Consider the following 12,624-nt stretch of genomic DNA (forward strand, 5'->3'; position numbering starts at 1 on the left):
CTCCCGGGTTCACACCATTCTCCTGCCTCAGCCTCCCGAGTAGCTGGGACTACAGGTGCCGGCCACCACGCCAGGCTAATTTTTTGTATTCTTAGTAGAGACGGGGTTTCACCGTGTTAGCCAGGATGGGCTTGATCTCCTGACCTCGTGGTCCGCCCACCTTGGCCTCCCAGAGTGCTGGGATTACAGGCATGAACCACCGCGCCCGGCCAGTTCTGTGTAGATATTTCTTTTTCTTCCCCCAGTAAAAATAAAATAAAATAAAATACAGTAAAATGCACATAACAGAAAATTTACTGGCTGCGGTGGCTCACACCTATAATACCAGCACTTTGGGAGGCGGAGTGGGTAGATTGCTTGAGCTCAGGAGTTTGAGACCAACCTAGCCAACATGGTGAGACCGCCATACCTACAAAAACTACAAAAATTAGCCAGGCATGGTGGTGTATGCCTGTAGTCCCAGCTGCTTGGGAGCCTGAGGCAGGAAAATCACTTGAGCTCAGGAGTCTCAGGCTGTAGTGAGACAAGATCGCACCACTGCACTCCAGCCTGGGCAGCACAGGGAGATCCTGTCTAAACAACAACGAAATCAGTGTTCCTAATTTTCCTTTAAAAAGTGTGGAGAGGCTGGGCGCGGTGGCTCAAGCCTGTAATCCCAGCACTTTGGGAGGCCGAGACGGGCGGATCACGAGGTCAGGAGATCGAGACCATCCTGGCTAACACAGTGAAACCCCGTCTCTACTAAAAAATACAAAAAACTAGCCGGGCGAGGTGGTGGGCGCCTGTAGTCCCAGCTACTCGGGAGGCTGAGGCAGGAGAATGGCGTAAACCCGGGAGGCGGAGCTTGCAGTGAGCTGAGGTCCGGCCACTGCACTCCAGCCTGGGCGACAGAGCGAGACTCCGTCTCAAAAAAAAAAAAAAAAAAATGTGGAGAACTTTGCATTATTTTGCTTGTCAGTATCTTCCAACTGCTGCCTCTGATTGTTTTGATATTTGATAAAACAAAGACAATGAGATTGGTTTTATTTTTGTTTGGTGCTATTTTTTTGCCAGGTTTGGGGAACAGGATTTTTCCAATTTATGAAACTGCATTGGGTAGGGTAGGTACCATCTTTTTCTTTCTTTCTTTTTTTTTTTTTCTTTTCTGAAACAGAGTCTCGCTCTGTTACCAGGCTGGAGTGCAGTGGTGCGATCTCGGTTCGCTGCAACCTCCGCCTCCCGGATTCAAGCAGTTCTCCTACCTCAGCCTCTCAAATAGCTGGTACTACAGGCACGTGTCACCACGCCCAACTAATTTTTGAATTTTTAGTAGAGATGGGGTTTCACCATGTTGCCCAGGATGGTCTCAACCTCTTGACCTCATGATCTGCTCGCCTCGGCCTCCCAAAGTGCTGGGATTACAGGCGTGAGCTACTGCACCCGGCCAGTACCATCCTTTTCTTTGCACTGGAGCTGATCTTATTATTTCTGCCTCCATTAGATCACTTTTGTAACATGCCTTGTAGGATTTCCTGTCTGGATAATTTATCTTAACATATTTTTTTCCTGTGATCTAAAAGATAAACAACTATCAATTCTTTTATCAAAAGTGGATCTAGAGGCCGGGCATGGTGGCTCACGCCAGTAATCCCAGCACTTTGGGAGGCCAAGGTGGCAGATCACCTGAGGTCAGGAGTTCTAGACCAGCTTGGCCAACATGCTGAAACCCCATCTTTACTAAAAATACAAAAATTAGCCAGGTGTGGTGGCATGTGCCTGTAACCCCAGCTATTTGGGAGGCTGAGGCAGGAGAATCCATTGAACCTGGGAGGCAGAGGTTGCAGTGAGCTGAGATCACACCATTGCACTCCAGCCTGGGCAACAGAGTGAGACTTTGTCTCCGAAAAAAAAGTGGATCTGGCAGATCAAAAAAGGGCATGGTTCCATATTGGCACAGCACAAGCTCTATTCTTGGAATTAAATGACATCCATCTTCCAAGCCCACTCCTGTCCTGTGGGGCCAGCCCAGCCTGTCCCTGAAGCACTGGTCCAGGCAGGAGCCTGTCCACACAGCTCTCCACCCACTGGGCCCAGTGCTTGACTTCACGGTCACTCGCAGCATCTGGACCTCCTCTGGCAGGTGCCATTCTTTCCTCTCCCTCCCTGCCCCCTCAAGTCTTTATTTTCTGTGGGAACTTGAGTTTGATAGCCTGACCTGCCATGGTGGCAACGCTGCTCTGCGTCCAGATTCTGGATGCCTGTTTACCAAGCGCAGGTCAAAAAGAGGTCCTTGGGCAGCTGCTGCCTGCGTTAGCTTCTCGGGGCTGCTGCAGGCAATGCCAAGCAGGAGAGTGGCTTTCAACAACAGACGCCAATTCCCTCCCGGTTCTAGAGGCCCGAAAGCTGGAATCCCGTGTTGCCTGGCTGCTTCCTTCTGGGACATTCTCCCGGCTCCTGTGGCTGCCTCTGTCTTCACATGGCGTTCTCTCTGTGTGTCTCTGCTTAAATTTCCCTCTCCTTTCTCTTACAAAGACACCCGTCATTGGATTTAGGACCCACCCTAATCCAGTACGACCTCATGTTAACTTGATTGCGTCTGCAGAAACCTCATTTTCAAATAAGGTCACATTGGCAGGTACTTGGGGTTAGGACTTGCACACTTCTTTTTGGGTGACACAGCTTAGCCCACAGCACTGCCTGTGTCCTCTCTTCTCTCCTCACCAGCACTGTCGCTTGAGGCAGGAATGAAGCACATCCTGTTTGTGAGCTGTGGCGTGCCGTGCGGCTGCTGCATACAGGAACTGTTAGGAATTGATGCAGTGGAATTTTGCGTACAATTTTTCCTGTTTTCAGAAACAACTTTGGAGAAGTAAAGGCTGAATAGCAATACACAAGCACCTGATTTTATTTTTATTTTAGATTCAGGGGTACATGTACATGTTTGCTACCTGGGAATATCGTGCACTGGTGGGGATCGGGCTTCCGGTATCGCCTGGAGAGGGACTGTGTCCGTGCTGCCTCCTCCCCCTCCCCCGCCGTAAAGCACCCAGTGCCTGCTCACTCCATCTTCGTGTCCATGGGCACCCATTGTTTAGCTCCCACTTACAAGTGACAACAGTCAGTATTTGATTTTCTATTTCTGAGTTCGTTCACTCAGGGTAATGGCCTCTAGCTCCATCCATGTTGCTGCAAAGGACATGATTTTATTCTTTTTTATGGCTGCAGCAATACACAAGCTCCTTATTTTAAGCATTTTTTTTTTTCTTTTTTGAGACAGGGTCTCACTTTGTCACCCAGGTTGGAGTGCAGTGGTGTGATCATGGCTCATTGCAGCCTCAAACTTCTGGGCTCAAGTGACCCTCCCACCTCAGTCTCATGAGTAGCTGGGACTACAGGTGCATGCCACCTTGGCTAATTTTTATTTTATATAGAGATGGGGGTCTTGCTGCCACACTGGTCTCAAATTCCTGGGCTCAAGCGATCCTCCTGCCTCTGCCTCCTAGAGGGCTGGGATTACAGGCGTTACTCAGCAAAGCATTAAAACAATTTGCTGACGGGCACTGTAGCTCACGCCTGTAATCCCAGCACTTTGAGAGGGCAAGGGGGAGCAGATCACGAGGTTAGGAGTTCGAGACCAGCCTGACCAACATGATGAAACCTCGTCTCTACTAAAAATACAAAAATTAGCTGGGTGTGGTGGTGCACGCCTGTAATCCCAGCTACTCAGGAAGCTGAGGCAGGAGCATTATTTGAACCTGGGAGGCAGAGGTTGTAGTGAGCCGAGATCACACCACTGCACTCCAGCCTGGGTGACAGAGCGAGACTCCAGCTCAAAACAAAAACAAAAACATAAAAACAATTTGCCCTGTAAGAACTGTCCTCTAAAAGTTTTTGGTTTTTCTAATGAAAAATATTATGGACATAGAGGATAGAAATAAATCTCTGCCTGCACTTCCGTCTTCCCTCCCGCCCTTCTCTGGCAGCCCAGGAGGTCTTTTTGTGTCAACCTGGGCAGATCTCAGCGTCCCCGCCCTTCTTTTTGTTTTGTTCTCTTCCACCTTACGTCTTTCTCTGCTCTGGGCACACCCAGCTGCAGATGCTACAAGGGTTCACCTTTGTTTGCAAGAATACAGCCCCAAACACAGTCAGTACCCCAAGAACAGTCCCTGCCATTTCCCGCGGCACAGATGCTGGCCGAGCTGCAGCTGCCAGTGCTGCCCAGGGAGCTGGAGAGTTGTCGGCCAAGAGCCCAGCCCCTCCGGGTAGAGCAGGAGCCAGCCCCACCACTCCCTGTGGGGTTTGGATTAAGGACATATCCACCCAAAGTAAACCAAGCTTGGCCAAAGGCAGGTGCCCAGCTGCGGCCACCACTCCACAGCAGTTACTGAAAATCTTCCATCTGCCCAGTACCCTCCTGAGCCCATGAAGGAGATGAGGGGAAAGAAAGAGGCTCCACCTGTTGGAAGCACAGCCAGGAAAGGTGGGCTCAGATTGCTGAAGCTTGCGGGGGAACCTGAAGAAAGCGTGCAAGCACAGGATGATGGATGATGCCCGCGTGTCACTCACTCGCCTCCCCAGAACAGCCTGTGGCCTTCTCACCCAGTGGAAGCTCCCCAGCCACGTGTTTCAGGAGGTCCAGCAGATTCCTCTGCAGAGGAATCCCTTTCCGCAGAGTCGGGGCTCGCTCCCTGCCATCTAAGGGCGGTGCTGCTTAAAGCCAGGGCTGCAGACCTTGCCTCTGCCTGTTGAGACCTCCTGCAGGGCACTCCAGCCCACAGGGTCCCTCAGCTCTCTGGGGCCTGCGAGGCTCTTTTGGGCCTGCTGCACCTGGAGCTCTTTGCAGGAGGGGCCTCTGGCCTGGCTGAGGTCCCACTTTCCTGACTCCCCTTTCCCCTCAGGTCAGCAATGGTTCCGGCCTCAGGGATGAGTGCATCACAAACCTACTGGTGTTCGGCTTCCTCCAAAGCTGCTCTGACAACAGCTTCCACAGAGAGCTGGACGCGCTGGGCCGCGAGCTGCCAGTGCCAGCTCCCCAGTGGGAGGGCTACGACGAGCTTCAGACGGATGGCAACCGCAGCAGCCACTCCCGCATGGGAAGAATAGAGGCAGGTAGGCTGCTGGCCCCACCTCCTTCCCCAAAGCTGGGCTTTTCTGTCGCCAGTTACTTTCAGGGAGCCTCAGGGCTGGAAGGGACCCCCGGGCTCAGCCTCCGCCTCTGCAGTTTCAGCTACCACGTAGGTTGGTATCACTTAATCACTTGACTGATTGGTCTCTACTTGATTCCCTCCAGTGCTGCTGAACTCACTGCCTACCATTTTTGGGTGACTCTGTTAGAAAATTCTTCCTTTCTGATGAGCCAGAATCCCATGTACTGGTCTTGAGTCCCTTGTCTGGACCTACATAGAATGGTGTTTTTATCCAGTTTCCCAAATGTGATTCTGATACAAAGATTGCAAACCACTTGTCTGGATTATATAATCCAAGGGGTTCTCTCACTTGGCCTTATATCATCTCAAGGACATGGAGCTTTAAATGCTGGTGCCTGCATCTTGCCTCCAGAGATTCTGATTGGTTGGTCTGGGCATTGCTGGGTCTGGGCAAAGCCCTCAGGTGGCACTACCGGCGCGGCCCCTGTCTCCCCAAGCAGGCCTGACTGACTGTCCCATTGATGGAGGCCCACTGGTTTCACAGCGACTTTTGCCCCTGTCTATACCTGACACTTTTCCTTTCGTATACATTATGCCCCGTGATTACCTATACAAGAACACAGAAGCATTTGGAACCTCATTTCCAGGTGAGGAAACCCAGGTCCAGCGAAGGGTAAATGACTAGCTCCAGATCACACAGCTCGCGGTCATGTCACCACCTCACAGCCCGGATGTAGGGCCAGGCCCCCCGTCAAGCTGGGGCTCAGCCGCCCTCGCACTGTAGGGCACAGCTTCCAGGCCACCATGGTTTCCAGACTGTTCACCTTTCCTGTTGCTAATCCCTACGCTCTCCTCCAGCCTCCAGCTCCACTCGCCTTTGCCAAGGGGCTGCTTCTGCAGACGGGCTGCCCCAAGCGGAGGCTGGGGGCGTGTGGAGGCTCACCCACTTCCAGATCCAGCCCTATGACGCTGGCTTTCAGTAGTGTGCAAGTTGGAATTACACGAGGAACCTTTCCAAATGCAGGCCTTGGGCCCTACTCCAGCTGCCTGCATCAGGCTGTTTTGAGGGGGAGACTGCCCAGAGGATTCTGACCCAGGTAGACGCCCACCCTGGCCCAGGCCTTCCGAGCTCAAGGGTTGCGCTGCCCTCTGGTGGCTATGGGGGAGACCAACAGCTGACCCAGTCTTCTGCCTCCCACCTGTCTTAGATCAGTGCTTGGGAACGTGGCTGGAGTTCCCCACTAGCCTGGGATGGGGGTGGGAGGGGGGTGGAGGTGTCTGAGAACGTCTCTGCCTTCTAATCCAGCCAGCACGTCTTCTGGCTGGCTCTGAACTGAGGAGAAACCCCGGATCTCCTTGGGAAGGTCCAGGAAGGGCAGGAGTGGATGGGCACAGCTCTGCTGTCAGCACTGCTGTGGGGGCAACTGCAGCCCCAGTCTGCCCTGGTGTTTTTCTCTGGCTCTTCTCCACGCTGGCCTTTGCCTCTAGACTGACAAACCGGGCTTGACTCAAGTGGCACCGGCAAAAGTGATCATGGTAGTTCACTTAGCCTGACCGGTGCTCTGGTAGGAAAGTGGTATGTGAATCTAGTCCGTGGCAAGCCTGGGAAGAGGGGCAAGGTAGAGACTCTGGCTGCCAGGGTTTCTTTGGTGAGTCCGCTCACTTGGCTGGACACAGACGGATCAGGAAAGATTCCTATTGCTACTGGGCTGGTGGCCAGAGGGAGAGAGGACGTGTCCATAACTGAAGCAAGGTGGATAGGCTTCGGGGACGGGCGAGGCACAGATTCGGTGCTGGGGGAGCGATGAGGTGCTGGAGGAGCTGGGTGCTCTGCTCTGCAGGGAATCAGGAACACTCTGGGGCTGCAGCTCCAGTTGAGCTGGGCCTTGGAGGCTGGGTACATTTGGTTCCTTGGAAACTGGGAAGAGGGAATGGCCCTCTTTTAAGCAAAAGCCCAGCAGCTATAAACGCTACAGTGAGGCTGGGTGCAGTGGCTCACACCTGTAATCCCAGCACTTTGGGAGGCCAGGGCAGGTGGATCAAGGTCAGGAGTTGAAGAACACCCTGGCCAAGATGGTGAAACCCTGTCTCTACTAAAAAAAATACAAAAATTAGCCAGGCATGGTGGCGGGCGCCTGTAATCCCAGCTACTTGGGAGGCTGACGTAGAGAATTGTTTGAACCCGGGAGGCGGAGATTGCAGTGAGCTGAGATCATACCACTGCATTCCAGCTTGGGTGACAGAGTGAAACTCCGTCTCAAAAACAAAAAAAAGAAAAAGGAAAAGAAAAAAAGCTACAGTGAATAGTTGAGTTTACCTAGGAAGCGTGGAAGTGAAGTCAGACGTATTTTGAGCTGGGTCATGACTTGTTACTTAAACAGAGGTGAGTCCCTGAGAGGTTTTGAAGAGAAGTGATGTGGTAGCCATACTGTATGTTCCACGGACAGACGCCAGGGAGGCCGTGAAACCCCAGAGCACAGCTTCTAAGAACGTGCCCACTCCTTGGCACCTCACTTCCCCCAACCCTGCCCTGCTCTGAGGTCTGTGCTGTGAAGGTGGCAGAGTAGACTGGACGGCGGGGAATGGGACTGTCATCATCAGATGAGAGCTAACAGTGGCAGAGGGTAGGCAAAACACTTGTGTTTGCAACATAAGGTGAGATTTGACAGCTGACTGAGGGCGGGAGCAGCAGCCAAAACCAAAAAAGCCAGAGGGAAGTTGCAAGCACAAAAAAAAGTAGAAGATTTAATGGGAGAAATAACAATAGCTGGCATCTATTGAACACTTACTGGGAGCTAGGTACAGGCCCATTCATTCATTCATGCAATTAAAACATTTTTTAAGAAATAGGGTCAGGCCAGGCACGGTGGCTCAAGCCTGTAATCCCAGCACTTGGGGAGGCCGAGACGGGCGGATCACGAGGTCAGGAGATTGAGACCATCCTGGCTAACATGGTGAAACCCCATCTCTACTGAAAAATACAAAAAACTAGCCGGGCGTGGTGGCGGGCACCTGTAGTCCCAGCTACTCGGGAGGCTGAGGCAGGAGAATGGCGTGAACCCGGGAGGTGGAGCTTGCAGTGAGCCGAGATTGCGCCACTGCACTCCAGCCTGGGCGACAGAGTGAGACTCCGTCTCAAAAAAAAAAAAAAAGAAAAGAAACAGGGTCGTGCTCCATTGCCCAGGCTGGAGGGCAGTGGTGTGATCACAGCTCATTGCAGCCTGAACTCCTGGCTTCAAGGAGTCCTCCCACCTCAGCCTCCTATGTAGCTGAGATTAGAGGTATGTGCAGTATACCTGGCTCCCTTTGAAAGTTTTTTGTAGAGGCAGAGCACAATGGCTCACGCCTGTAATCCCAGCACTTTGGGAGGCCAAGGTGGGTGGATCACGAGGTCAGGAGTTCGAGACCAGCCTGACCAACATGGTGAAACCCCATCTCTACTTAAAATACAAAAATTAGCCGGGTGTGGTGGTGGGCGCCTGTAATCCCAGCTACTCAGGAGGCTAAAGCATGAGACTTGCTTGAACCCGGAGGCGGAGGTTGCAGTGAGCTGAGATCATGCCACTGTACTCCAGCCTGGGTGACAGAGTGAGACCCCGTCTCGAAAAAAAAAAAAGAAGTTTTTTGTAGAGGCAGGGCCTTGCTCTGTTGCTAGTACAGTCATGGCTCACTGCAGCCTCTAACTCCTGGCCTTAAGCAATCTTCTGTCCTCCGCCTCCCAAAGCGCTGGGATTACAGGTCTGCACTACCACACCTGGTCCCTACAATTGTTTATTGAGCACCTACTGAGTGCCTTGCATTATTTTAAGTGCTGGGTATTTGTCAGTAGACAAAACAGATTAAAAAATCACAGCCCTGGCTGGGCGCGGTGGCTCAAGCCTGTAATCCCAGCACTTTGGGAGGCCGAGACGGGCGGATCACAAGGTCAGCAGATCGAGACCATCCTGGCTAACACAGTGAAACCCCGTCTCTACTAAAAAATACAAAAAACTAGCCGGGCGAGGTGGTGGGCGCCTGTAGTCCCAGCTACTCGGGAGGCTGAGGCAGGAGAATGGCGTAAACCCGGGAGGCGGAGCTTGCAGTGAGCTGAGATCCGGCCACTGCACTCCAGCCGGGCGACAGCGAGACTCCATCTCAAAAAAAAAGAAAAACCACAGCCCTTAGGGAGCTTAGCCTCTAGCAGAGGTGTCAGACAATAACACAGCAAGTGTTGAGGAAGAAACGGAGGCGGCGGGGAGCGTGGTAGTTGAGCTTGGCCAACATGGAGCTGTGACAGTGGTACTCGGGCAGGGGCAGCATGGAGGCTGGGCTCCAGAGAAGCAGGACTGAGCGGCCAGGAGGAGATCTCCGGTTAGAGAGGCCGGAGAGAGAAGCGGGACTGAGCGGCCAGGAGGAGATCTCCGGTTAGAAAGGCGGGAGAGATTCTCCAGGGCCTTACCGGTGCCAGTGACAACTGGGCTTTTCCTGAGACGGGACTGGGAGGAATCGGGGCTCTCGGCGAGGAATGGGGGCTCTCGGTGAGGAATGGGGGCTCTTGGCGAGGAATCGGGGCTCTCAGCGAGGAATGGGGGCTCTCAGGCTGGAGAGGGCGAAGGTGGGTCCGGGATGCTGTCTGCCCACAGGGCCCCTTCCCCAACGGCTGCCCAGGCCAAGGCCAACCCTGCTGGGTTGTGTGAGTGAGCCATGAGGCTGCTGCCAGGCTTGTATCTCAGGCGTGGTCGTGACACCCCAGCTTCACTGACCCTGCCCGTGAGGACATGGTGCCTGTGTGTGGGAACCTAGGCCTCAGCCGAGGCCCTAAGCTCCGGCACTGCCCAGAACCCCGCTCAGCACTGGTACCCAGCCCGCCTGCCGTGGCCCTGGTGGAGTGGAGCCTGTGTCCAGTGGGGGCTGGCGCTGCACTGTGGGGTGAGGGGCTGGCCTCGTCCCATCGCAGACCTGTCCTTTCCTGGGGCAGGGTGGTGTGGGAGAGGGTATCAGAGCCATTTTCTGAGTCTGCTCTGTCTCTGCCGCCCCTGCCTGAACACGCAGATTCTGAAAGTCAAGAAGACGTCATCCGGAACATTGCCAGGCACCTTGCCCAGGTTGGGGACAGCATGGACCGCAGCATCCCTCCAGGCCTGGTGAATGGCCTGGCCCTGCAGCTCAGGAACACCAGCCGGTCGGAGGAGGTGAGTGAGGGCCTAAGGACCATGTGGGCAGGTAATTGAGCCTATGGGGGCTGTCCCCTGCCTCTCACCAGGCAGCCCACTGTGGCATGAGGCCACTCAACTCGTGACTGTCCGTTCCAGAACTCTGACGAGGTAACTGGACACAGGGCATGGTTCGTTGCCTTTCAGAAGAATTCAGCTGGTTAACATCGAGGAAACCTGAACCTTAAATCAGAGTAAAGAGTTTAGGGGTAAAAGCCTCTAAAAGATGAAGGAAGCAGGTTTGGCTGACAGAAGTAACGGGCGCTTTCTTGGATTGTAGGGAGTTTAATAGTGGTGCCAGTGAGAGCCGTAAGCCCTGTGGTGCCACCTGCTGGTCTGCGGGGCTCCTTGGTTGGAACCCACACAGCTTTCTGAGCTCTACCATTTGCTTGGCACTGTGGGGGATACAAGATTGGTCCAGGGCACTGTGTCCCCAAAACACTTAGTGGGAAGGAGAACTACATCCTCCAACTGCCAAATACAGGCCTGTAGCGATGGGAGCTGAGAGGAGAGAAAGTTCCACTTTTTCGGCTCTACCAGCTGAAAACGCAGGCGTCCTCACCTCCTAGAAATCCAGTCATGCTTCTGTTCAGCAGGGACAGCCTGTGACGTCCCCAGCAGCTGCCTAGAAAGCAGGAGTGGCCGGCACACTCCCATGTAACTCTGCATGTGTGCCAACGGGCCTGACGGTCCTTGCCAGCCTCATGGTCTGTGTCCAGTACCCCCCATGCAGTCGCCTTCCTCCCCTCCATTCAGCTAGGTCTGCACCAATCAAATGGGTCTGGGCCTAAGGTGTTGCAGGTGGTCACTAGTTCTGGACTTGAAGTGCCTTGGGCGCAGGGATGACGAAGGCTTCTTGTATCCTGTCACCGTCTAACAGTGAGCACATGGGCTCTCCACACATGCGTGTGCTTAACGAGCCCCCTGCAGGGAGTGACTGCAATCTTCCCTTTCCACTGCCTTTCAGAACTCAACTGCTTCTCATTCTTTCAGCCCAGCAGCCCTGGATACTTAATTAGTACTTCTCTTTGAAGTGCTGCTTCATACTGGGGACTGTGTTTCCTTTGAGAGGGAAGAGTATTAGTGAACCAGGTTGTGTGTGCCCCTCTGTGCAGGACCGGAACAGGGACCTGGCCACTGCCCTGGAGCAGCTGCTGCAGGCCTCCCCTACAGACATGGAGAAGGAGAAAGCCATGCTGGTGCTGGCCCTGCTGCTGGCCAAGAAGGTGGCCAGTCACACGCCGTCCTTGCTCCGTGATGTCTTTCAAACAACGGTGAATTTTATTAACCAGAACCTACGCGCCTACGTGAGGAGCTTAGCCAGAAACGTAAGAACCCATGAGGTCAGCCCCTTCCCTGCCTGCTGCCCATGCCCTTTTCTCTGGAAGGTTGAGAAGCCCAGCGGGGCCGCTGCCTCTGATGCCAGCACAAGGGTTACAGGCTGTCCTGCTCGGGTTAGGTTTTGCTGTTGTGAGCAAGAAAGCTATGTGTGGAAGGTGGTGAAGAGCACCCAGAGTCCTTCCGAGCTTTACCAGCTTACTATTGGAGGCGTACTCCACTCAGAGGGGCGGCAAAGGCTCATGTCGCACTCCTGGTGGGGTCCTCGCAGCATAAGCAGGTGCAGAGTGGAAGGAAAGGGCTGGAGGGCCCATAATGAGCTTTCAGACTGCTTGCTTTGTCATAAAAATAAGTGTAATGTGGCCGGGCGTGGTGGCTCACGCCTGTGATCCCAGCAGTCTGGGAGGCCGAGATGGGCAGATCACCTGAGGTCAGGAGTTCCAGACCAGCCTGGCCAACATGATGAAAGCCCATCTCTACTAAAATACAAAAATTAGCCGGGCATGGTGGTGCACACCTGTAGTCCCAGCTACAGCTACTCAGGAGGCTGAGGCAGAACTGCTTGAACCCTGGAGGCAGAGGTTGTAGTGAGCCAAGATCGCACCACTGCACTTTAGCCTGTATGACAGAGCAAGACTCTGTCTCAAAAAAAAGGTGAAATGTGAACCAAAACGAGTAGTCAAAAAAGGGGGGGAGCTGTCTAAAATCTTTTCCAGAGCACATCTGTCCCATAACCAGGTATTAGAAGTCACAGTGTTAAAGGCCGGGCATGGTGGCTCAAGCCTGTAATCCCAGCGATTTGGGAAGCAGAAGAGGATTGCTTGAGGCCAGGAGTTTGAGACAAAACTGAGCAACATGGCAAGACCCTGTCTCTAAAAAATTTATAAAAATAATTAGCTGAGGGCCGGGTGTGGTGGCTCATGCCTGTAATCCCAGCACTTTGGGAGGCCAAGGCGGGTGGATCACGA

At 53.5% G+C, this 12,624-nt stretch overlaps 1 protein-coding gene across 1 annotated transcript in view; it reads left to right on the forward strand.

Moving 5' to 3' along the window:
* Positions 1-12,624, forward strand: part of BID (BH3 interacting domain death agonist) — a 38,184-nt gene that overhangs the window by 22,573 nt on the left and 2,987 nt on the right. Inside the window, exons 3-5 of the mRNA XM_011945647.1 lie at positions 4,878-5,088; positions 10,158-10,297; positions 11,434-11,646. Of these exons, the coding sequence (XP_011801037.1) occupies positions 4,878-5,088; positions 10,158-10,297; positions 11,434-11,646 (564 nt within the window). The remainder of the gene's footprint in view (positions 1-4,877; positions 5,089-10,157; positions 10,298-11,433; positions 11,647-12,624) is intronic.

Source organism: Colobus angolensis, unplaced genomic scaffold, assembly GCF_000951035.1.
Source record: "Colobus angolensis palliatus isolate OR3802 unplaced genomic scaffold, Cang.pa_1.0 Scaffold242, whole genome shotgun sequence".
NCBI lineage: Eukaryota > Metazoa > Chordata > Mammalia > Primates > Cercopithecidae > Colobus > Colobus angolensis.